We start from the raw sequence: 23,957 nt of genomic DNA on the forward strand, positions 1-23,957 counted from the left end.
ATATGGAGCCAAGGGTACTTTTATATACTGCTAGTGAGGCTGTAAATTGTCTACAAAACAATGTGTAAAAATTGGCTTTATCCTGTAAAGCTGAAAATGCCTTTAAATAACGAGGTGATCGTTTTACCACCGAGTCTCTCCCTAGAGAAACCCTTAGACATGTATCCTGCAACACGCAAGACTGTTTAGTGCTGCACGGTGGTAATAGCAAAAACAAAAACAAAACAAAACAAAACAAAAAAACAACTGATGTATCCGTACCCAGGAGAGTGGATCCGTACAATGTCGTATATTTATTTAATGCATCCCAAAGAATGAAAATGAACAAACTACAGCCCCGTGCAGCGACGTGGCTAAATCATAGCTCTGAGTGAGAAAGAGCACCTGCAGCATACATACCAGATATCCTTATAAACTTTAGAAACATACAATAATTAACGCATTATGTAGGGATATAGGCCTGATAGAAAAGCCTGGGGATGATCAAATTTACCCCGGGGAGGGATGGTAACGGTTTATTTCCTAATCCAGTGGTGAGTACATGGGCGCTTCTTTTTATGTTGACATTATGTTAGGTTCTTCTGCATGCAGGACAGATGCTCATATTTCCTGTTGTGGTCACAGATGCCTAAGGTCACATTGTGACCGCTTTTAGCTGTAGGATTGGCGCAATGACTTGAGCTCATTCACTCACTGTCCCACCGCCCCCCCACCCCCCCACCCCCCCACCCCCCCACCCCCCCCACCCCACCCCCGCGGCCGTGCCTCTGCGGACCGTTCCATCACCCACTGCGCCTGCGCGGCACGTTCAAGCGATCATTGCCAAATTCCTCACGAAGCTCTGCCCTCGGCTTCCTCCTAAACGTGTCATCGTTTAGCGCTGAGGTTTAAGCTTTTGGTCCACTTTGGATGCATTTTTATTGACGGTGTGATGAGGCCCATCATCATTGTTTTGCAGGGTCCTCCCACTGATGGATGAAGAAACCCCCCAGTTCTCGCCACTGGTTAAGGGCAGCGGACTGGCAGTCAAATCCAGCCTATTGGGCAGCGCCCTGCACTAGACAACTGCGCAGGCGCCCAGCAGCAGGCGCCCCAGCCCAAGGTTTGGATCCGCCTCTTTGCTGACAGCCGTTTGACTTTTGGGCTAGGGGCCCTCCCCTTTCCGGTTCCCGAGCTGTGGAGCCCTGAAAATTGGCGCAGGCGCGGGTGGGAGGGAAAGCTTGGCAAATCTTTGGCGTCGGGGCCGTCAGCAGCTGGTTGTAAGACGTGGACTCCAGCTCCGCGTTGTGTTGTATCCAGGCCGCGTTTTCCCTCGCGCTCTAGGACGGGGCGGGGCCCTGGGGGCGCCGATAAATAAGGCAGGGGGCGGGGCTTGGTGCGTACGCGTGCGCGTGCGCGTGCGCGTGCGCTCTGCCCGGATTGGCTGCTCGGAGCGGCGCTGGTGTTGGCGGGAGATTCGTGGGCTCTGCGGGCTGGGAGAGCGGCGGTGGCGGGGATGGCCTCCGCGGGACGGGTGCGGACCCGGCGAGGCGCGGGGTAAGTGCTGCGGCCCCGAGGCCGGCTTTATCTTCTCGTCCTACCGCGGTTTGTGCCCCCGGCAGCTGTGCTGCTAGCGAGGCGTCCTGGCTCAACCATTGCGTTAGTCTCTCCGTGTGACTCTGGGCCTCGGTTTTCCCGTCTGTAAAATGGGAATAATAATCCCCCATAGTATAGCCGTGAGCCTTAAATGGGGTTACGGTTTAAGGAAGGAATGGTAGCTAGTGTTGGCATTACTCTGTGAGTGAGCGTAAAGTAGGCTCAGAACACTTTGAAACCAGCTATCCAAAAACACCGAGCACCTGCTCCCTGCCAGACGTCTCATTCCTGCGACCTGTGCTCTGGCTAGTAGTCAGGATTCTTCTTTTCCAAGCCCTTGCTGGGTTTTTTGTTTGTTTGTTTGTTTGTTTATAACGCAAACCACAGATCTTAAAGCTGAACCACATCTAAGCGGAGTTGAGGTTAGGGGGGGCGACAAAGCTACCGCTTTTTATATAACATTTTTATTTATATGTTATGTATAACATTTTATTTATGTATTTATATATAAACTTTTTTTTTCCCCTTTGAGACTCATGAAATCTGTTCATCCCTCCTCCCAAACTGCACTGGTGTGCAGACAGCAAAACTTTTACATATAGTATGACAGGGGTTTCCATCTTTTGGAAATCTTGCCCCCCCCTCCCCCCCCCCCGCCCCGCGCCCTTGCTTCTTGCCGAAGGTAAGAAAGAAACGACCATTTTGGGGAGCACAGTTAAGGCAAGAGTTTAGGTTAAGAAGCTATGCATCTGGCTTCCAGTCCTGTTTCTGTTACTTGACTGTGACCACGGGTAAGTCACTTAACTCACCTGCGCCCCCACATCACTAAATGTCATAAAGTGGATACCTGTGCTGTCTTCTTTGGGTCTGGAAGTCAGAGACAGCCGCGGTTCTCCAAGTGGGGTTCCCAGCAGCGTGGGCAGCACCGGGGACTTGTTAGCGATGCAAACCTCAGACCCCAGCCCAGACTTAGGGAATCGGACCCTGTGGGGCGGGCCCTCCAGGTGAGTCTGATGCCGGGGTGTGAGAGCCACAGCTGTAAGCAGTTTTCCCTGCTACTTCGCCTATCAGTAACATCACGACTAGTGCGCACACGTGCTCATACGTAACCAGGGGTTTAGGCACGCACTGTCCGGTGCAGCCTTTTGCTCTCTTGTATGTCCTTTTAACAATGCTGGTGAGATAGGGGCTCTGCTTTCTAAACGATTTTGTCAGAACCTGAACTTTACTGGGTGCACGCTGTTGATGGAAGGAACGGGAAATGCGGTTTGGAAAGGGTTGCAAGTTATGGTGTTTTCCCAGTTATTTTAAAAATATTTCCTAACTTTTGTGTGTGTGTTTTTGCCGTTTAATAGTGCGAGATACTCCAAGAACACTGTGGGAAGAACACGTTCCACGGGAGGTGTAAGTTACCTTTTTCTGTTTTCATGTGATTGTTCTCTTTTTTGACGACACAGATAACTGACATTTGGTGGGCGCCTCGGACCCACGGGGAGGTCACCGGGCGAGCTGGTGTTTTGTTGTGGTGACCGAGTGTTTTCCTCTTCCTACCGCTTCCTCCATGTAATGGAGAGAATGGTTCAGGCTTTGAATCTTTTTCCCGGACCGAGCCTGGTTTTATTTTCACTCGGCTAACTGGCGCTGTTTAAAAGTATACAACTTTCTGTATGTTGCTGTTTTCATTTGTGGCCATTTCTCCCTGTATTATCGTTTTAAACAACTGTGTATGGTTTCACGGTATTCCTCTTACCCACATTACAGCTTTACTGTAAGGGAGGGTCTTAGACTAAGTCGGTGACAAAGGCAGGACATTTCTTTAACACTCCGGGCAGCCAGTTTCAAATTACTTTCCAGGGTTGCCCATTTGGCATTGGCAGTGGACACTAAGACGTAGGAACGGTGTCGGAGGGTGCCTGCTTGCAGGGCGCCGGTCAGGGAGTCGCTCTGCTCTCTGTCCCGCCCTGGCTGGCTGGCTGTCTTGCGTGGTGTCCTGCCTGCTGCCCTAAGGCCCCCAGAGGGATGCTCCTGCAGGGGCCCCTCAGCTCTCCACTCCCCAGCCCTAGGTGCTCGTTCTGTGCGTGGATTTCTCTCTGCCCGAAGTCCGGTGTGCCGGCGGGATTTCTCTGAGTGCTGCCAGCCCCCTTAGCTAAGTCCCGAGAGCCTGGGACGGGTTTCTTCAGCTCTCCTGCCCTCCCCTCCTGTGGAAGGCAGCTTAGCCTCGGGAGGATGGCGGGTCTGCCTCTTCTTGGGCATCCCACCCCAAGCACTCCTTGAATAATTTTCGGGGGGGGGGGTAGGGGGCGGGGAGCTGTCAGTGATCAAGTTTTGGTTCTGTCAGCTTTCCTCCGTCTTGTTTGTATCTTCCAGAATTTCGCCTGTTTTCTAGAGCTACTACGGACGTTTTTCTCATTTTCTCTGTTTTGGTCTTTCGTGAGGGTTTTGGGTAGCAAACTTCATGGGGCTTATCTGTCTATTGAACTGCAAGCCCTGGACTCCGCCTCGATCAGGGTTCTAACCCTGGGTATCCTCAGAACTGCTGATGACCCTTCAGACCTGTGGGGCTGTTCTGGGTCGAGGCCCATCACTTTCTGTAGGTCAGGGGTTGGCAAACTACGGACCGTGGGCCCCTGCTTGTGTCCAGCGCTGCAAGCTGCGGATGGCTTTCACATTTTCAAATGGTTGGAATAAAGGAGGAAGTATCCCATGACATGAGAACATGCTGTGAATTCAGGTTCCAGGGTCCAGAGTGAAGTTTATCCAGCACAGCCACGCTCCCTCTCTGCACCGTCCCCGAGCTCTCACGCTAATGGCTGAGCTGAGTCACTGTCGCAGGGCCCTGCGGCCTGCCAAGCCTCAGGTCACTACGGTCTGGTCTTTTATGGAAAAGTGCGCCAGCTCCTGCCGCAGGTGATCAGAGGGGTCTGTGTGCGTCTCCCCCCTCCACCCCTGACGCCGCTCCCAGAAGTGTGAAGGGCGCTTCTTTAGGCCGCAGTGACAGCAGGGGTGTCCTTGCTGACAAGTCGATCGGATTTGTGCTGTTCTTGTTCGTAAAGCCAATTCCGTGACTGACTTCATTCATTTTCAGAAAGCCGGCCAACCCCACAAGCTCACTGACGTGTATGATTTTTCTGAGAATTCTGGAATCTCGAGCATGGGCAGGATGAGTGAAAATGAGAAAGATGAAGAACCTTATGAATCCTTTGGTGAGTATTTCAAACCTTCATCCTAAACGCTTTAAAGTTGTTGAAGCAATAACATTCAGGCTAGTTAGTAATAAAAAGATAGAAATATCTTCAAATATAAAACTCAGTTGTCTGCGTATGAATAGAATGTTCAGGGCAGTTCTTGGTGATTTGAATTAATTTTTCTCACTTCTGAGTCGATTGGAACTCAGAACTCCACTAAACATTATCAAAGTAGAACTCTGCTAGGAGCATCGGTCCAGCCGTCATAACCAGGTCGCCTCGTATAGTGTCTGCAAAGGGCCTGGGTTTAGGGAGGAGAGGGGGGTAGGTTCCCCTTTTCTTAAACACAGCGAGGCAGAGGATGCACCAGAGAGCCAGGGAGAGCTTCCCTGTCCTGGTGTGAGAAACCGGCTGGTGCCTGGCTGCCCAGCAGTGTGTCTGGAGGGACGGCTTCTGTCTGCATCACTGCCCACTGCAGAGGCCAGAAATGGTACAGAAAGTGGGGTTATCTTTTCACTGTTGAGTTCTAAGAGTCCAGCTTGTATGACTGGTTACATAGGGAGATTCAGGATTGATCTGTTCCTCTTTTTTTCCTTGTTATCCCCAGCAGTGAATCAATCCCTTTGCCTGGTGGAGGCCAATACAGAGTATATTGCTAACTTTAAAATGGTGCAGTTGGTGAGAAGTTCATTATTTAAGCAGCTGTTTGAAAAGATGTGTAAATTGGTGTTGGGGTCCAACCCCAACAGGTGCAGGGGTCCCCCAAGGTGTGGACGGAGTCGGCGAAGACTATCCACCCTCTTCCTACGGTGGAGTCCTATCCGTCCCGAGTGCGGGGCACTTACCTAGGGGTCCCTGTTCGGGCGCCAGATGCTGGGGTCCAACCCCAGCAGGTCCAGGGGTCCCCAAAGGTGTGGACGGAGTCGGCAAAGAAGGAATGACACAGAGACAGCATTCAGTTTGCGGTGACCCGCACCTTGGAGAGGGTCCGACGGGTAGAGGTGGCGTGGGATGAAATACAAGAGACCATGAGACGGGGTTGGGAGGACTGGCAGAAGGCACCAGCAACTTTATTTTTTACACACACTGTTTTATAGCTAAAGCTGTAGCTGGTCATGCTTCATAGATCACTGTTAGGGCCTGGCCTGTTCATAGGGAAGTAACAGATTGTTACAGGCTGGGCAAGACTGGGCAAGCTTTGTCTAGATCTATCTATGTTTGACAGTTACTATGGCAATCAGGTTACAGTTACTATGACAATCAGGTTATGCTAGCTTAACTACACTTTTAGCCACAGAGGTCATGCCTCGGTCAAGCCTTGTCTAGTTCCACTTTGCTGCAAACTCTAATAAAGCCTCAAACCTTTCCTGAGCTTTGACCTTAAAACCTTCCAGGATTGACATAGGGTAGAGTCCAGGGCTTTGCCATGTCCTCTGGTCAGCTTAGACTTTGCCAGCAGCATGACGGTCCCCAACACAGTTGATCAGCAGCCTAGCCAGCATCTCTAGCCAAGTTCTGGTCAGGATCTCCAGCGAAGTTCTGGTTAGGATCTCCAGCCAGGTTCTGTGTCCATGTTCTCTTGCTAGGTTCTCCAGCCAGGTTCTCCAGCCAGGTTCAGTCACCAGGTTCTAGTCAGGTTCTCCTGCCATGTTCTGTTGCCATGTTCTCTCACCAGGTTCTGTTGCCATGTTCTCTCGCTAGGTTTTCCAGCCAGGTTCTCCAGGTTCTCCAGCCAGGTTCTGTAGCCATGTTCCCTCGCTAGGTTCTCCAGCCAGGTTCTGTCCAGGTTCTCCAGCCAGGTTCTCTTGCCATGTTCTGTCCAGGTTCTGTCTCTAGGTTCTTCAGCCAGGTTCTCTCGCTAGGTTCTGTGGCCAGTTTCTGTCCAGGATCTTTTGCCATGTTCTCTCCAGCGAAGTTCTTCTGTCTCTAGGTTCTGTGTAGGTTCTGTGTAGGTTCTGTGTCTAGGCTCTGTGTCCTGTTGTCTTGTTACATCTGTATTTATACCAGTTGATTCCAATCCTATCAATCTCTATTCCAAAGGTTAGGGCGTTTCTTATCTCCATTCCAGGGAGTAAAGATTATGTAGCTTAAGCATGATTGTTCGTAGTTAAAATGATTAATTACCCGCCTGGCACTTAGTTAAGGGGTTTTATTCCCTCCCTAACTTCAGGGGAAAATCCCTACCTGGGGAAACAACCTTTCTCAGAGAGGTGACCTTGGTTAAAACACATAGTGCCAAGAAGGTGAGCAAACATATTAACAGTATGCCATATATGCCAGGTCCCTTGAAACAGCAAGGATGGACCGGCTCCCGGCAAATTGGCACTGCCGTGCTAAAGTTTGAGCGTGAAGAAATGGTTGTTTGGCTCCCATCAGCATCCTTCTGCCGCCATTCAGCGCCGCCACCACGGCCACCAGCTTCCTTCCCCGGGACCGCCACCTGCCCTGAGCCCCACCCTGCCAGCTCTCCTGTTGGCCCTCTAACAGCATCTCCATCTGCGCCTTTCCACCGCGGCCACTCAGTCTCCTCTTAGATCTTCTTCCCTATTCGGTTAACTTTTCATGTTCGCTCAAGGCTCTAGCGAAGGGGGGAGGACTGGAGTCCGTCACGAACACAGTGCCCACCCTGAGCGGGCCCCTGGCCTTGGAGTTGATAGTGCGGGGAGCGTGGCTCCGTCAGAGGAGGAGAGAGATGTTAGGCTTCCTGTTCGTAGTTACCTTTCCTCTCACGGAGACATTTTCATGCAAGTACAGAGATACAGGCGATCATGGGTAAAGGCCCACTGACGGCTAATCCGATGTGTATTTGTGAGTGAGATGGTCTACATTTTTCATTGTCCAGATGTGAGATCAAAAACATTTGGGAAGTAGGTGGTGTAATTGATTATTTTGTTAGCCATTTAAACAAAATCACTTTGTGCTCCATTGTAAAGGAACAACCTTAAGCCCGCCCAGGCAGACTTTTAACGTTGCACCTTCAAAACCTTTTGTAGAGCCTCCTTTACACAGCACTGCTATCTACAGCGATGAGGCTGAGCTCTCCCAGCACTGCGGGTCCTTTATCCCTTCACCCCCGCGAGGACAAGAAGCAAGAAGGAGGTACGCTCATATTCCAGCACCTGTTTATTTCATTCATGGCTAATGGGATTTCTGAGCTCTTTAGATGGGGACCCCCCCCCCACCCCACCCCCACCCCAAGATTCATCCGTCTGCTCCATGCTTCCATGTCTCTGGAGAATTATGTGTTCTTTTATGTTTTTTACTCATTTGACCAATACGAATAGATGTACTATAGTAAACCATCTTTGCATTCTGGGATAACCTATTGGTTTGACCTCCTTGCTGATCTTAAATTTTTTTTTCTTTTTTAATGTTTTGTTGTTTTTTTTTTTTACTTAGTATTTTTTTTTCTGTCCTGCGTTTTTAAACTTTGTGTCATTTTGTTTGGGGTGTATCTTTGTTTAAAGTAATGTTGTTTGGCTTCTTTTTTAAAAAAGTTATTTTTTAAAAATCTTATTTTCATAAGAACACTTAACATGAGATCCACCCTCTTAACACATCAGTAAGTGTCCAGTGCAGTGGGTTAGCTATAGGTGCAGTGCTGTTCAGCCAGTCTGTAGAACTTCACTGAAACTTCATGCCACTTCATGTCCCCAGCCCCTGGCAACCACCATCCCCTTCTCCGGTTCTGCAGGCCTCCCTATTTCAGATCCCTCCTCTAGGTGAAGTCACGCAGTGGCTGTCTTTCCGTGGCTGGCTTATTTCACTCTGGATCACGTCAACTTCAAATTCTTACATGTGCTCCACCTCAGGGCCTTTGCGTGTGCGCCTGATGGTTCGTCCTCTGTGATCTGCATGGCTTGCTCCTGCGCTTCCTTTTAGATTTCAGGTGTCAGCACAGCGCTCTGCTTGGATAAAATTCATAGAGAATGCCACCTTTCTTCACCAGCGCATCTTTGCTGCTCTTTTTCTTACAGCATTATCTCTGCCCGGCCAGTGCTTTATGTTCGTTTTAAGTTTGTTCATTACGTCTCCCCAGTAGGAGCATCTTTTCTAAAAAGCAGGACGTCGTTCTGTTCACGCTGTTCTCCGGGGGCCTAGAACGTGGCCCTGGCACACGATAGGCAACGAGTGAATCTTTGAATTCATTCCTGTTCACAGTGTCGTGGTTCAGGTGACAGGGCCTCAGCCCGTTGTGCTGGTTCCGATCCGTATTCTGCCACTGTCAGGTGCTCGGCCTGGGTCAGACGTAAGACATTAACTTCTAGGCTCCCTCGTCGGGAAATGGGATGATAATACAACCTGCCTCATGATTGTTTCAAGATCAGTTTATCCTCTCCGGCTTTAAATCGGGCTGGCATCTAGTAAACTTTGAAATGGTAGCTTTTTATTTGGCATTTTTCCAACAAGCATTTATTGAGCACTAAGTACCAGGCACTGTATTAATCACTCAACATGGGCGTAATCCTGTCTTCATGGAGCTTATGGAGCAGGAGGTACTCACAAGGAGTCACTGGCAAATCACTCGGGAGGGCGTGGCCTCTGAGTTGGAATTAGGTGGGTGAGCGGTGGGGAGAGGGGCCGGTGCAGGTGGGTCCCGATGGCACAGCCGCTGCCGGCTGTTGACCAGCTGAGGGCGCTCTGGCTGCGTGGCCAGCTCCCCGGTCCCATGTTGTTCTCTCCCCCAGCATTGCCGTCTCTGTCACAGCGCATTCCGGGAACCTGCCGCTGTCTCACACCGCCGTGCCTTACACTTGCTTTTCCTTCCACCTGACATACCCTTTCCTGTGTTTCTTTTTTTTTTTCTTTCGGTGTAGATTTTGTCTTTATTCAATGATCTTAAACAAGTGACTGTGAAACACTGAAGAAAGAACCCGCCATTGTTGTTTCCTGTGTTTCTTTGCCTGGAAAAGTATTTTCAAAAGTCAGCTCAGGTGTCATAGCTCTGCTGTCTGTCCTCGTCTTCTCTGTCCATTGCTTGCCAAGTCATCGCTTGGCATTATCTTTGGTCTTCCTGCCACACAGGGAATCTTCAAAGGAAGACTCTGAATTTTTAAAGTAATTTTATTCACTGTACTCTGCATTTTGAGATGGGTGTTAAATGTTTGTTGTGTTGAATTGAATGCAGAAGATGAAAGAACTCATCCATCACCTGAGGTTCAGGGTTACTTTTTCTAAGGACAAAAGGAGTATTCCCACTTATTCCACCTAATGATGGGCCTGGTGTGTGCAGGTCTGCTTTTAGTACACGTGGTAGACCTGGGCGTGGTGACTCGGAGGAGGGTGCAGTTCTCAGATGTGACCACAAGGTGCTGCTGTAATGGGACACTCAACAGTACTTCCTACCAAGGATAAACGGATGTGGCCTGGGGGTGACAGGGAGACGACCTGCGCATCTTGGCAGGTGGCAGCCCCACCCATGACAGGCGGGAAATTTCAGTAGAGCTTATTCTCCTGTTGGGCAAGCAACTTAAAACATGTGAATGAAAATGAAATGTGTGCAAGATATTGACGGCTTGTTCTTTGGCACAGTTCGAACGCTTCTGAAACTGAAGACAGTGAAAACGAGCCTGTGAAAGTTAGTGCGAAAAAGGTATGTCGAGGTGTTCTCTTCTCTACCTTAATTTTTAAGATAGTTCACATCCTGCTTAGATTGGCTGACAATAGAGAAAATGTTCCATAAAATATTCCATATCCTGTTTAGATTGGATGCAGATTTAAAAAAGTTCTGTGGCAATGTTTTCCATAGAGGAAGAGTATTATGTTTTTTTTGTTGTTTTTTTTAAAATATATTTTATTGAGTTTTTACAGAGAGGAAAGGAGAGAGATAGAGAGTTAGAAACATCGATGAGAGAGAAACATCGACCAGCTGCCTCCTGCACACTCCCCACTGGGGATGTGCCCGCAACCAAGGTACATGCCCTTGACCGGAATCAAACCTGGGACCTTTCAGTCTGCAGGCCGACGCTCTATCCACTGAGCCAAACCGGTTTCGGCCGAGTATTATGTTTTAGAAGGTACTTTTTAGATAAGTGAAATGTTTTTATGTCTGAAGTGTTTTCCATGACAGAGGTCTCGTATCTCCGTGTACCTTGTCAGTTGTAACGTTCGTGTACTGTGTTTAGATTGTGGTTTACAAAGACAGACCGGTGTACTGGGAGTATGTGGAGCTTTCTTTACTCTGGGTTGCCTGTCCTACCCCCTAATCTTGTCATCTCCCTGTTCCATCTTGAAGTTTAGAAATGGGAAGTGTGGGCTTGATGGTCAGCTACTGTTACGATAAGAGTGATAAGCATTTGTATTTTCTAAAGCAGTAATGCTGTTTTCTTGGCATAGCGAGGAAGAAAACTCAAGCCCATTAGTGATGAATCTGAAAGCTGCAATGAAAGGGATAAACCAGAGAAAATAGCTAGCCAGCGACCTGAAGCTGTGTCGTCTTCAGAACTTTCGGAGAAGTCAGCTGAACTTGGCACTTCTGAAAAGGTAGGACCTCCTGGTGCCAGCTCCTCTGTTGAGAAAGAGACCCGGCAACAGAGAGTCTACTGGTACGAGTGTCTGCCATTTCCTTGGCAAGAGAGAGAAGTTGATTGAAAATGTTTAGGAGGGTCCTAGCTGGTTTGGCTCAGTGGATAGAGCATTGGCCCAAGGACTAAAGGGTCCCGGCTGGAATAGATTCCAGTCAGGGTGTGTACAGGGAGGCAACCAATTGATGTGCCTCTCTCACATCTCTGTCTCTGTCTCTCTCCCACCCTACCATTTTTGCCAAAAATCAATGGAAAAATATCCTCAGGTGAGGATTAACAACAACAACAAATGTTTAGGAGGAGAATAAAACATGTTTCTCTTTCCTCCAGTTTTTAAGAGACTTTTTATATCTTTTATTATAAAATACTAGAGGCCCGGTGCACAAAAATTTGTGCACTGGGGCGGGGGAGGGCCTCAGCCCAGCCTGTGCCCTCTCGCATTTGGGACTCCTCAGGGGATGACCACCTGCTGGCTTAGGCCCGCTCCCCGGGGGATTGGGCCTAAGCTGGCAGTCAGACATCCCTCTGGCAGCCTGGGAGCCCTTGGGAGATGCCCACTTGCCAGCAGGGAGCAGACCTAAGCTGCAGTTGGACATCCTTAGCGCTGCTGAGGAGGCAGGAGAGGCTCCCACCACCACTGCTGTACTGGCAGCCATCAGCCTGGCTTGTGGCTGAGCAGAGCTCGTGGGAGCGCACTGACCACCAGGGAGCAGCTCCTGCATTGAGCATCTGCCCCCTGGTGGTCAGTATGTGTCATAGTGACCAGTCATTCCCAGTCGTTCTACTGTTAGGGTCAATTTGCATATTACCCTTTTATTATATAGGATAGAGGCCTGGTACATGGGTGGGGGCTGGCTGGTTTGCCCTGAAGGGTGTCCCAGATCAGGGTGGGGCTCCTGTTGGGTGCCTGACCAGCCTGGATGAGGGGCTGAGGGCTGTTTTCAGGCTGGCCACACCCCCTTCAGGGTGGGGGTCCCCGCTGGGGTGCCTGGCCAGCCTGGGTGAGGGGCTGATGGCTGTTTGCAGGCTGGCCACGGCCCCTAGCCACCCAAGCTCCCAGTGGAGGCTGGCTGGAAGCAGGTATCTGGGATTTATTTATCTTCTATAATTGAAACTTTGTTCCCTTGAGCGGAGGCCACAGCTGGCCAGGGCAGGTGGGAGGCTTGGCTTCCTCCATCACTGAGGCAACCAAGCCTCCTGCTTGCTCCAGCTCCGTGGCTGCCGGCCGCCATCTTGGTTGGGTTAATTTGCATATAGTTGCTCTGATTGGCTGGTGGGCATGGCTTGGGGAGTAGCAGAGGTGCAGTCAATTTGCATGTTTCTCTTTTAATAGATTAGATTTTTATTTTAGAGTATTTGTAAGGTATGGAAAGAAAGATAAACTATCGTACAATTCTATCACCCAAATTTGGCCTTTAGTTTTTTTACTAATTTTTTTCTCATTCTAAATAGGACCAACTGCTTTCAGAGTTGTTTATGGCAAGAGCTGTTACTCCATCGTAACCTGAAAGCAGCTGATCCCACACGTTATCTTAAATAATAAAAGTCAACTTCCTCCAAGGCAACCATTGTTAAGTACCCGCTGGAAGGTTGTTTTGGGGGTTGGGGGAGACAGTTTAATTTCTTTCAGTGTTTCCTTATATCAATTTAGATAATTTGTAGAATTCACTAATATTAACTTAGAAGTAAATAAGAATTATGGCTATAATAGTAACTAACAGTGTCTGATAATACTGTCTTAATCCTTTTAAGAAAAAGAAAACAGCATTTGTGAACTTGCTTCCCAGCAATTGTCATGAGCTTGGCTCAAATAAATCTTACACTCACCACCACCCCCCCCCCCCCCCGCCCACACCCCCATCCCCAGCAAAAAAAGATGAAAAACTTAAGTAAAATTCTTTGCTGTATTATTTTTATAGAAAACTCAGAAAAAGAAGGTGTATCGTGGCAAAAGAAAGAAATCAAGAAGCGAAGCCATGGACTCAGGTACAGAAGAGTGGGTTATGTTTGACAGCTACTCAATGATTCCATTTAAAAATCCTTAGTTCCTTGCCGAAACCGGTTTGGCTCAGTGGATAGAGCGTCCACCTGCGGACTGAAAGGTCCCAGGTTCGATTCCGGTCAAGGGCATGTACCTGGGTTGCGGGCATATCCCCAGTAGGAGATGTGCAGGAGACGGTTGATCGATGTTTCTCTCTCATCGATGTTTCTGACTCTCTATCTCTCTCCCTTCCTCTCTGTTAAAAATCAATAAAGTATATTTAAAAAAATATATATATATATATAAATCCTTAGTTCCTTATAGTAGTTAAAAACATGTGACTTTGGAGTAACTTTTCCCCCAGCATCTATCATGAAAATTTTCAACAAACAGCAAAGGTGAAATATTTTACTATATATATATATATATATATATATATATATATATATATATATTCACATATATTCAGCACCTAGATTTTTCTATTAAAATTTATTCTCTTTGCTTTGTCAGCTATCCATTAATCCATTTTAATTTTTCATCATATAGAATATACTCATTTCAGACATAATTTAGCATGTGATTTTTTCTATAAGACTTCCTTCATTTAGCATAACTGTTCTCAGACTCATCCATTTATTTTGCATCATTTTTATTCACCCAAAAAGCTTATTGAAAAATGTTTCAGAGGAAAATAAAGCATTTTCTATTTACTTCAGTTTTTTTAAAGGAAAAGTTATATATTTTTGTTATAAAAATGATTATTTTAGAAAATTTATATAAGGAAAATAAAACCATCTAATTCCATCACCCCAAAATAACTACCATGTTTTTTGTCTGTATTTTTTAATACTTTTATTGAGCTTTCTCATCTGAAATGGGATCATATTCTCATCATATTTCACTATATCCTAAGTATTCTACAATGCCATTTTAGAAGATATTTTGTTCAAGAATATGCTGTAGTTTTGTTAGAGATTGACATCTATACTAATAAAAGGGTAACATGCTAATTAGATCAGGACACCTTCCGGGAGACCTTCCGGACGTCCTTCTGGACAAAGCCGTGGTGGCAGGGTAGAGGCCGTTAGGGGTGATCAGGCCAGGGGAGGGCAGTTGGGGGTGATCAGGCCGGTGGTGGGGGGAGAGCAGTTGGGGCAAGCAGGCCAGCAGGAGGGGCCAGTTGGGGGTGAGCGGGCTGGCAGGCAGAGTGGTTAGGGGCAATCAGGCAGGCAGGTAGGTGAGCAGTTAGGAGCCAGCGGTCCCAGATTGTGAGAGGGGTGTCCGACTGCCAGTTTGGGATCGGGCCTAAACCGGCAGTCAGACATCCCCGAAGGGTCCCAGATTGGAGAGGACTGAGGGACACCCCCCCCCCGCATGAATTTCATGCACTGGGCCACTAGTCCTATATAATAAAAGCATAATATGCAAATCGGCCGAAAGGCTGAACAGCGGAATGACCATCCGAGTGACCATGTTATGACACCCACTGGCGCCAGGCCAGCCAAGGCGGGTGCGATGTGATTGGTCGGGGGCCTGGCCATCACCCCATGATCGCCCCACAGAGGGAGGCCCAGGCCACCAGCTGGTGGGGCGATCAATCGGGGGGCTCCACGATTGCCCCAAAGGGAGGTCCAGGCCACTAACTGGCAGACTATGGCTGGTGGGTGGGGCCTCCCTCTGTGAGGGAAGTCCACGGGCTGGCGGCCAGAGGGAAGCCTGGGTCCTGGGTACCAGAGTGAAGCCGGTGCCAGCAGCTGGGGAAAGGAAGGCCTACTCTTGCACGAATTTTGTGCATCGGGCCTCTAGTGTATATATAACTACAAGTGTCTAAATCGGTACACTGAGCATCTGTTTGAGATCTAGAGGTGGCCTATTAAGTAGAGTAAAAAAGAAAGTATGGCTACGAAGAGCTCTGGACCAGTGGTGCTAGACCAGCCGTGGGCAAACTACGGCCCGCAGGCCGGATCCGGCCCGTTTGAAATGAATAAAACTAAAAAAAAAAAAAAAGACCATACCCTTTTATGTAATGATGTTTACTTTGAATTTATATTAGTTCACACAAACACTCCATCCATGCTTTTGTTCCGGCCCTCCAGTTCAGTTTAAGAACCCATTGTGGCCCTCAAGTCCAAAAGCTTGCCCACCCCTGGGATAGATGATTAAATAAAGGCACAGCGCAGTGATGAGCAGGCAGCGGTGCTTCGGGCTGCTTTATTGGAAGTGAATATGGGAACCACTGAGACAGCAATTAGGGCAGCAGTTCTCAACCTGGGGGCCGCGACTCCTTTGGGGGTCGAATGACCCTTTCACAGGGGTCGCCTAAGACCATCGGAAAACGCATGTATAATTACATATTGTTTTTGTGATTAATCACTGTGCTTTAATTATGTTCAATTTGTAACAGTGAAATTGGGGGTCACCACAACATGAGGAACTGTATTGAAGGGTCGCGGCATCAGGAAGGTTGAGAACCCCTGAGTTAGGGTGCCGGTATAGACGGGGCTTTGGGACCTGCGCTGGGGCAGGAGCAGTGAGTATGTCTCCTCCATATGCTGCTTCAACTGCCGCTCGTGAGCAGTTGGTGGGATGATTTTTGTTGTAGGCTTGCAGAGCCCTGGACTAGAGCCAAATTATTGATAACCCACATATGACATTGATTTATCTTAATGTTCTAGGTATGTCTGACCGTGCACAGATTTGGTGTCTACAAGGAAAGCAAAGCAGTGACATCATGGACTTAGATGTTGTTTTGTCAGCATTTGAGGAAACCCTCCCCGAGTATAAGTAAGTGTTGATGGGATGTATGTACCTGATTTCCCCTGAAACACCACTTTTGCTTATCCCACAGCTTTTGATATGTAGTATTTTCATTATTCAGTTTTACAGATTTTTACACTTCCATGATAATTTTTCTTTAACCCTGTGAATTATTTAGTAGTATGTTTATATCGAAATATGTGACTTTTTAGTTTATATTTTTGTATTAACCTTCTATTTTATTTCAAATATGTTGTCAAATCTCATGAACTGGTGATACCCATCTTTTTAAATAGTGAGGCTTTCTTTCTTTCTTTTTTTTTGTTTTTTTTTTGTTGTTGTTGTTAATCTTCACCTGAGGATATTTTCCCATTGATCTTTAGAGAGAGTGGAAGAGAGGGGGAGAGACACAGAGAGAAACATCGATGTGAAAGAGACACATGGATTGGTTGCTTCCTGCACACACCCCGACCAGAGCCAGGGAGCAAGCCTGAAACCGAGATGCATGCCCTTGACCGGAATCAAACCCAGGACCCTTCAGTCTGCCAGCCGACACTCTATCCACTGAACCAAACTGTGTTGTTTAATTTCCATATATTTTTAAGTATTCCTTTTGCTAATGATTTCTAGTTTTATTCCATTGTGGTCTGAAAAAGTACTTGTATGATTTTCATCTTGTTAAACTGGTGGCTTATTTTGTCTCCTCACATGTGGGATGTCGTGGGCATGTTCTGTGCGCTGCAGAAGGACATGTGTTCTGCCGCTTTGGGTGGAGTGTTTATAAAGGTTTCTTAGTTCCCGTCGGGTCAGTGTTCAAGTCTTCTGGCTACTGTGTGGTTACGTCCTTATTGCAAGTGTTTCCGTGTGGCTGTTCCTGCACTTGCCTGGCAGGCTGCAGCTCTTTAAGTGGTTTTGGGAACGCACATAAAGGCTTTGGGGCCTGATACAGCTGCTGAATTGGCTTCCCTGTGGGGAATGAGGTCTGGGGCTTCCTCTTTCACTGTCTTGGTGATGCCACTAGAAATACTAGTTAAAACGCATTTCATGAGGACTTTGACACAAAGGTCTGTACTGAAAGATGCAGCCTGCTCTGTGCACTCGTCGCTTCTGAAGAATCACAAGGGCACTGGACGGCGTCCTGTGTGCCCAGGCCGCGCAGGGGGCCAGCCGCAGCCTGGCCGTGTCTGCTGCTGACTCGGTCCCTGTGCGTCTGCCACTCGCCAAGAGGGAGCCAGGCTGGGAGACCGCGCTCTTCTCTCTCGTCCCAGGTCCTGGGTCAGTGTCTTTCTCAGGGTCCGCTTTATAGTTTTCCAAGAATGGGCAGCTGGCTTTTGGCTCCTTACTTGTTGGTCAACCCAGACGTGTTACACAAGTACTCCTCCAGCTGTTAGCAGGCAGGAGGTAGGGGCTGAAGTCTGCTGGTCATTGATCGGGGACAGGAAGACCGCATGTCCACATCACGCGGCATCACCTGCAGACATGGCCAGGGTCAGGATGTGCAGCTGACCGCATACCCGAGGGTTTACGGAAAAGTGTTTCCTGTTCTTTTTCTTTTGTTGAGACATTTCCAGTATTTTTAAGCCTGAGAAGGACTGGATATTCAGAATGCTCTGTGTAAAATTGTGTTGATGTGATAAGCAAAGGAAACACACTCTTTCACAATCCTTTTTTTGATACCTAGTTTGATCCTTTTTTAAAAAATTCTGTTACAGACAAAACATAGAATCTAAAATTTGCCAGGAAGCAGTCGGCAAATTCCATTCTAGTATGAAAGAAGAACTCATCAGAATGGTAAGTTCACTGACACACATTTTCTGGTCTAAATCTTTTTTACTAGTCCCGAGGCAGCATACAGATACCGTGGAAGGACTGCATGTGCTGGCAGTGTGGGAATTAGCAGTATTTCACATGTTAAAATAAATGTGATTATATTATAAACTAACATTTAACTTTGGAAAATGTCACGCGGGTATTTTGTTTCGTGTAGCTTGCGGAAGCCCAGATGTTGAAAACTCTGCGGAGGAGGAATGCTAAGGTCAGTCACTTGCGATTGGAAGCTCATGTCGCCGAGTAGGGACTGGCCAGGGTTTTATGCCCTTCCGTTTGTGTAAGGTGTTTATCTTTTTAGTCTGGCTTTTATCTGGCTGGTCTTGTGGTTGGGAACGGTTAGTGCACGCTAAGGAAGGGAATTGGCTATGAAGCCCCAAATGGGTAAGGCCTGAGTAATGCATGTTTATCGCTTTCGTGGATGTAAACAAGCAAAGCCTTCAGAGTAAAGAGCTGTCCCCCGTCCCAGGTGACGGACAGCCTGGGAGAACACGGGTTGAGGGTGAGGAGAGCTCATTTCCTGTCCTGGCTCGGCTGCTCGAGTGTTGCACTGCCTGAAAACTGTCCGCCAGCAGGTGTGCCAGGAGGAAAGCCAGGAGCCTAGGCCCCGTCTGTTTATGGACCCAGGGACCCCGAGGTTCTGGCTCTAAACTTGCATGAGTCGGGAGTGGGAGAGCAGCTGCCCCTCTGCCTTTACGGTAGAAATGGGTTAGAAACATACCCCTTTGCCTGCCAGTGACGACAAGGCTGCGCTCCTGTTTTATCCTATCGTTTTAATCTCTGGTCAACTCTGCATTGCCTGTACCTGGGAACAGTCTGAATGCCCAGCCGTGGAGTATTACGTAGTCACTCCAAGTGCTGGCTACAGGAATAAAATTGATTATACTGAAATGTTCTAAAAGTGCACCCCGGCCCTGCCAACCCATTCCAATGTTTCCTAGCGTGCCAGGGTAAAATCGAGACTTCTCTGTGTCTCAGTGACGCTCTGGCCCCCTCGTCTTTAAAGCCCTGGAGTAAATAGCCCTGCTCTTCTCCCAGAGTTCCCTGCTTCCCTTCAGTGCACATGGGCAGAAGTTGTAGTCACACACTGTATTTGTATGTAACGTCTTTCCCGAAAAGTTCCATGATGGAAAGAATGGGGTCTTGTTTCCCACTTACTTCCACTGTACCAGTGTACCCGGTGGCACTCAAATATTTGTGAACTTAATTTAACAAAGGAATTTCTGTGTTACTTAGACGATTTCAGATATTGAAAGGAAAAGGCAGCGTTTGGTTGAAGTCCAGGATGAACTGCTTTGGTAAGAGAACGTCAGAGGCCTGAGGACTTCCCTGGAGGGACTGGGACATGTCCATGGGCCAGAGGATCTGCTGCTGGGCTGTGTGAACCCAGGTTTGCCGGAGCTCAGGAGCTGCGGAACCGGAGCAGCTTTTAGCAAAGGAGAGTCGGCACCGCTCTCTGCCGTCAGAGCTCAGCCTGGGCTGCACAGACTCCAGAACCAGACTGCCTGGGTTTGAATCCAGGCTCTGCCACTTACGGGCTGCACAACGTGGGCAGGTTACTTAACCTCCCAGGGCCTCGCGCCTTCATTTGTAAATAAGTATAAGACCTTCCCCTCAGTTATGAGAACCGAATGGATAAATATACAGGAAGTGCTGTGTGTTCACGGTTGTTGACGTTACTGTCGCAGCGTGTGCCTTGGTGACACTCGTGCAGATCCATTCCCCAGCTTTGGGAAGCAAGCCGCCGAGAGAAAGCCGTTTCCCCAGGCACGGGGCAGTTCCCCCCGCCCCCTGGGTATTTTGGGACCTTGGAAATGGACAAGATTGTGATAGGGCAAAAAGAAGGCTTTTTGTCCATGCTTTTGCTGTTGCCTGTCTATTCCTGCCTGAGGCTTTTAATCCCATAGTCCCCAAGACCCTAAAAATGAGTTTTAGGCTATATAGGCAGGCGCCAACCTTTCGGACCTCACGGACCACCAGTGGTCTCCGGACCACATGTTGGCGACTGCTGATATAGGGCATATTCTTCTGTGGACTTCATTGTGCATCCTATTTCAGAATTTTAAACAGAAAATTAGAATCTTTCACACATTCATAATTTCAGAGCCAAACATGCCTTCAACTATCCAGTCCATCACCCCTATTTTTTTCTAACTTCGCTCAGTATATCTACAACTCAGGCTCATACACTTTATGTAGACTGTTACTATTCTGTGTCATTTATTTTTAGGGAAACTTTTTGTGTGTGTGTTTGTTTTTTGGTTGTTTCGGTTTTTTTGGTTTTTTTTTGCTTTAGTTTAGAACCACAGCTGAAACAACTACAAACAAAATATGATGAACTTAAGGAGAGAAAATCTTCTCTGAAGGATGCAGCATGCTTCTTATCTAATTTAAAGCAGCTTCATCAAGATTATTCAGATATTCAGGAGAGACAACCAAATGTAAAGGAAACGGTAAGTTCTGTTTACTTTTCACTGTGCTTTGTACCAGAAGCTACGAGGACTTGAGAAACGTAGATGCAACATAACAGTCTACTCAAAACCGCATCGCTCTAAATCCTTGAAAATGTGTTTGATGAATTGTACACAGGTAGGGTCCCTAAGCGGCTGCCGGCTGCAGTGCCGGCCAGGGCCTGCCTTTGTTCCACGCCACCCCCTGATGGTCAGCGCACATCATAGCAAGTGGTCAAACTCCTGAGGGGACACTGCATATTAGGCTTTTATATAGCGAGATTTACATTTCAGAGAACCAAATCCCATTCAGGGAAGTAACCTGTTTGTACAAATTTCAAATGAACAACTAGGCTTTATTATAATTGTTATAAGACCACCCAGACATGTTTTAAAGACAGGCCTGTTTGTAGGATTTTTTTTATTTGAAAAACAAGTCATTATCCCATAAAATGGTAGGTGTAATATTAGAAGTTGAAAAACATAAAAAGGAAATGTAGAAGTGTGATGGATTGTTTTAATAAATTTTATAGTTGCTTCTCGATTTTTGCTGCAGACTGCTACTGTTAGGAGAATCAGCTCATATTAATAGGAATATTTAAGTTTCAGAAAGAAAATTTATATGTATCATGTACATATAGCTTATGACCATATTTTATTCTTCACTTCTAAATCCAATTTTAAGGTTTTAGTTTTTTTTAATTCTCATTTGAGGACATATTCATTGATTTTTAGAGAGAAAGGGAGAGAGAAACATCAATCAACTGCCTCCCTTACGTGTCCCAACTGGAGATTGAACCTGCAACCTTTTGGTGTATGGAACAACACTCCAAGCAACTGAGCCACCCAGCCAGGTCCAATTTTAGGTTTTGACACTGGTCTAAAAGTTAATCCTCCTACAAGAAGGTTTATTTGTAGGTTAAAGATCTGGAAATAGAACATTTTTATGTTATTTTTTCCTGTGACAGTACCCAACTAGTCTAAAGGCTGTCATATGGACTTGGAGATTTAGCTACTCAACGTGGAGAAATTGAAACTGAGATAGTGACTCTACCTTGTTTGAATACATTACTGTTTCTGTTGTAGCACCTGTCCTTTTTATTTATAGGGTATAGTTACTTGGGTATATATCTTACCTCTTTTCCTAAATTAAAGCTCTAGTATAAATGTTAGTTCTTCCCCTTCACCCCTCCCTGAGAGCAGGTACCTCCTGGTAGCTCGAACACCTCAAATATGTAACTTAATTCCATTATTATGTGAATGGTATAGTCTGGCAGCTTTTCTGCTCAATTTTCATGTCTCAGAAATCACATTAAACAATCATAATTATAAAATTCTGTAAGGGGAATTTAATTCCTCTCCCATAGAGACAGTTTACAACATGAAGTTTGGCTTTGTTAATTATTTTAAAATCAAGAGTTGGGTTTTTTTTCTACTTTATTTTGGGTTTGTATTCTAATTTTTTTAATCATTAAGAAATTTGGATTGGCAACTTTTAAGACATTCAGTTGATCTTCCCAGTAATTTCTCCAGGTGATGGCTTTTTTCCTTCATGAACTTTCACTTTTATGAGCCTGGAGTGCTCACTCCTTCGGTTCTTACAGTGAAAGTAAATCTGCCTTACACAGGACGAGGTCTAGCGACTTGTTTCCATAATTCAAAGGCCACAGTTCTTTGAACAACTGGTCTGGTATGAGGTCAACTCAAGCCTTGCAGAACAGTTCCCTTGAAACCTATTTATCAGTTATGTCCTAAGAAAATGGGTTAAAACAAAATGAACGATCCTACCTCAAAAGATGAGTAGTTAATGGCTAGCTCTATTAAAATTGGCATTGAGCTGTGTGGAACAAATAGGGTTATAATATAAAAGTTATTAGTATTTGTTCATCTAAATGATTTTCCTTCAACAGTATGACTCATCCAGCCTCCCAGCGCTGTTATTCAAAGAAAGAACTCTCTTAGGAGCTGAAAGCCATCTGCAAAATATCAACCATCAGTTGGAGAAGCTCCTTGCCCAGAAATGAGACCCGTCTGCTAACACGTGCGGCCTGGGTACAGATGCGTCCCACGCTCCTGCTGCCTTCCAAAGCTCCTGCCTATCGCTGAAGCCGCACTCTTGATAGATGTAAGAAAGTAAACGTGTCTAGTTGTTCAGGCTGGTGTGCGGCCGTGTCACCAGTTTGACTGTACAGTAGCTCGAGAGGACATAATTAACTTGCTAGGTTAGTGTCCTGAGTGATAAGTTAACGTATAAATATGCAAAATTAGCTGATGTGCATACAGGCTAACTTTGGTTGATCAATAAGAGATTTCTACTGAATTTAAGTACACTGAATCTAATTTTCAATAAAACTGGTTTACTCCAGTAAAAACCAAGAATTGGAATGCAAAATGATAGAATTAATTGATATTAACAGATTTAACAAGATACTGTAATTTAATCTGTCTTCAGGCAAATTACAACCTGGTTATAAGTGCATAGTTAATTAGCTGTTCTGTAATACTTCCACAATTACTTCGTCAGGAATTTCATCCACTCCACCATTATAACTGGGAAGGCTGTTCTCTGCAGCTTCTGCTAATTCAGCATCCTCAGTAGCTTCCAAGAAATAAGTATCATCAGGGCCAGTGTCCCAGTCAGGGTCAGGGCACACACCTCCTGACGACGCGCTGGATGATGGCACATGAAGGCTCTGGGTCCCATCGTTCATGGCTTCCTGTGTTGCAAACTCTTCTTCCTTTAGTTCCAAAGAGAAGGACGGGATAGGAGAAAACACTGTATTCATTCAGAGTATGTGACGATTTCATGGAGCAACCTGTGTTGGATTAAGGTATAAGACCAGTACAGCAGATATCCAAGTGACTATGCTACATGGTGGTGTCTTTGATACCGTCACCTTGAGAGTGAACTCTCTCGTTCAAATATTGCTGCCACTGTCGCCAGAACACTCTGGAAATGCCTGAGTTCCTACGATACATCCTGTTCAAAAAAACAAAAAACAGGCGGCCTAGAGCAGGGCTAGGTTGATTTTTTTTTTTTTTTAAAGTGGATAGCCCAGCTGAAGGCAAACTGGAAAGTAGATCTATCTGAACAGACTTAAAGAAACAGTTTAGACAATTGTCAAAATGTGACTGGATTGTATATTATATAATTGTATTGTGTCAACATTAAATTTCCTGGATGTAATAAAATGCTCTATTCTCCAGCTACATGCTTAAATATTAAGAGATGAAGGGTTTGAAGTTTGCAGCCTTCTTTCAAGAGATTTGTTAAAATTGACTGTTAAATCCTAACACCCCACATGATGGTATTTGGAAGTGAGGCATTTGGGACTGGACTACATCATGAGGGTGGAGCCCTCATTAATAGGATTAGTGCCCTTAAGAGACCCCCAAGAACCCTCCCTTCTGTCACGTGGGACGTAGAAACAGGTGCAACATAACAGCTGCATCTCTCTGACCCGGGAAGCTGGTGCTCATCAGGCAGCACCTTGATCTGAGATTTCCCAGCCTCCAAAACTGAGCAGTAATGTCTGCTGTTTAGAAGCCACCTGGTCTGTGGTTATAGAAGCCCCAATGACAAAGACATGAGTTTAAAACCGAAACCATTTATACAGCAGTGATAACACTATACCAAGAGTACTTCCATCTGGCA

General features: G+C 46.6%; 2 protein-coding genes across 15 annotated transcripts in view; one reads left to right on the plus strand and one right to left on the minus strand.

Annotated features, from left to right (window-relative positions):
• The first annotated feature begins 1,397 nt into the window (after nucleotides 1-1,397).
• CENPU (centromere protein U) lies at nucleotides 1,398-23,494 on the plus strand. Of its 3 annotated transcripts, XM_059685704.1 has the most exons (13): nucleotides 1,401-1,536; nucleotides 2,931-2,979; nucleotides 4,661-4,778; nucleotides 7,754-7,859; nucleotides 10,293-10,353; nucleotides 11,097-11,243; nucleotides 13,204-13,270; nucleotides 15,944-16,052; nucleotides 17,738-17,816; nucleotides 18,013-18,060; nucleotides 19,089-19,150; nucleotides 20,149-20,305; nucleotides 22,213-23,494. In XM_059685704.1, the coding sequence occupies exons 1-13, from the start codon at nucleotides 1,496-1,498 to the stop codon at nucleotides 22,324-22,326; spliced, it is 1,158 nt and encodes a 385-aa protein (XP_059541687.1). In that variant the 5' UTR covers nucleotides 1,401-1,495; the 3' UTR covers nucleotides 22,327-23,494. The 3 variants fall into 3 exon arrangements, with proteins under 3 accessions (XP_059541689.1, XP_059541688.1, XP_059541687.1); XM_059685706.1 differs by lacking the exon at nucleotides 11,097-11,243 and having other exon boundaries at nucleotides 1,398-1,536; XM_059685705.1 differs by lacking the exon at nucleotides 18,013-18,060 and having other exon boundaries at nucleotides 1,399-1,536.
• Nucleotides 22,643-23,957, minus strand: part of PRIMPOL (primase and DNA directed polymerase) — a 40,203-nt gene continuing 38,888 nt past the window's right edge. For all 12 annotated transcript variants that reach the window (XM_059685695.1, XM_059685694.1, XM_059685697.1 and 9 more), the window contains one exon: nucleotides 22,643-23,040. In XM_059685695.1, the coding sequence (XP_059541678.1) occupies nucleotides 22,789-23,040 (252 nt within the window). In that variant the 3' untranslated portion in view covers nucleotides 22,643-22,788. The remainder of the gene's footprint in view (nucleotides 23,041-23,957) is intronic.

The sequence above is a fragment of the Myotis daubentonii genome, chromosome 2 (genome assembly GCF_963259705.1).
Source record: "Myotis daubentonii chromosome 2, mMyoDau2.1, whole genome shotgun sequence".
Classification (NCBI taxonomy): domain Eukaryota; kingdom Metazoa; phylum Chordata; class Mammalia; order Chiroptera; family Vespertilionidae; genus Myotis; species Myotis daubentonii.

Coding starts and splice junctions, on each gene's coding strand:
- CENPU (XM_059685704.1), top strand. CDS start 1,496: ATGGCCTCCGCGGGACGGGTGCGGACCCGGCGAGGCGCGGG. Junction 7,860..10,292: donor GGACAAGAAGCAAGAAGGAG/GTACGCTCATAT, acceptor TCTTTGGCACAG/TTCGAACGCTTCTGAAACTG. Junction 16,053..17,737: donor GAAACCCTCCCCGAGTATAA/GTAAGTGTTGAT, acceptor ATTCTGTTACAG/ACAAAACATAGAATCTAAAA.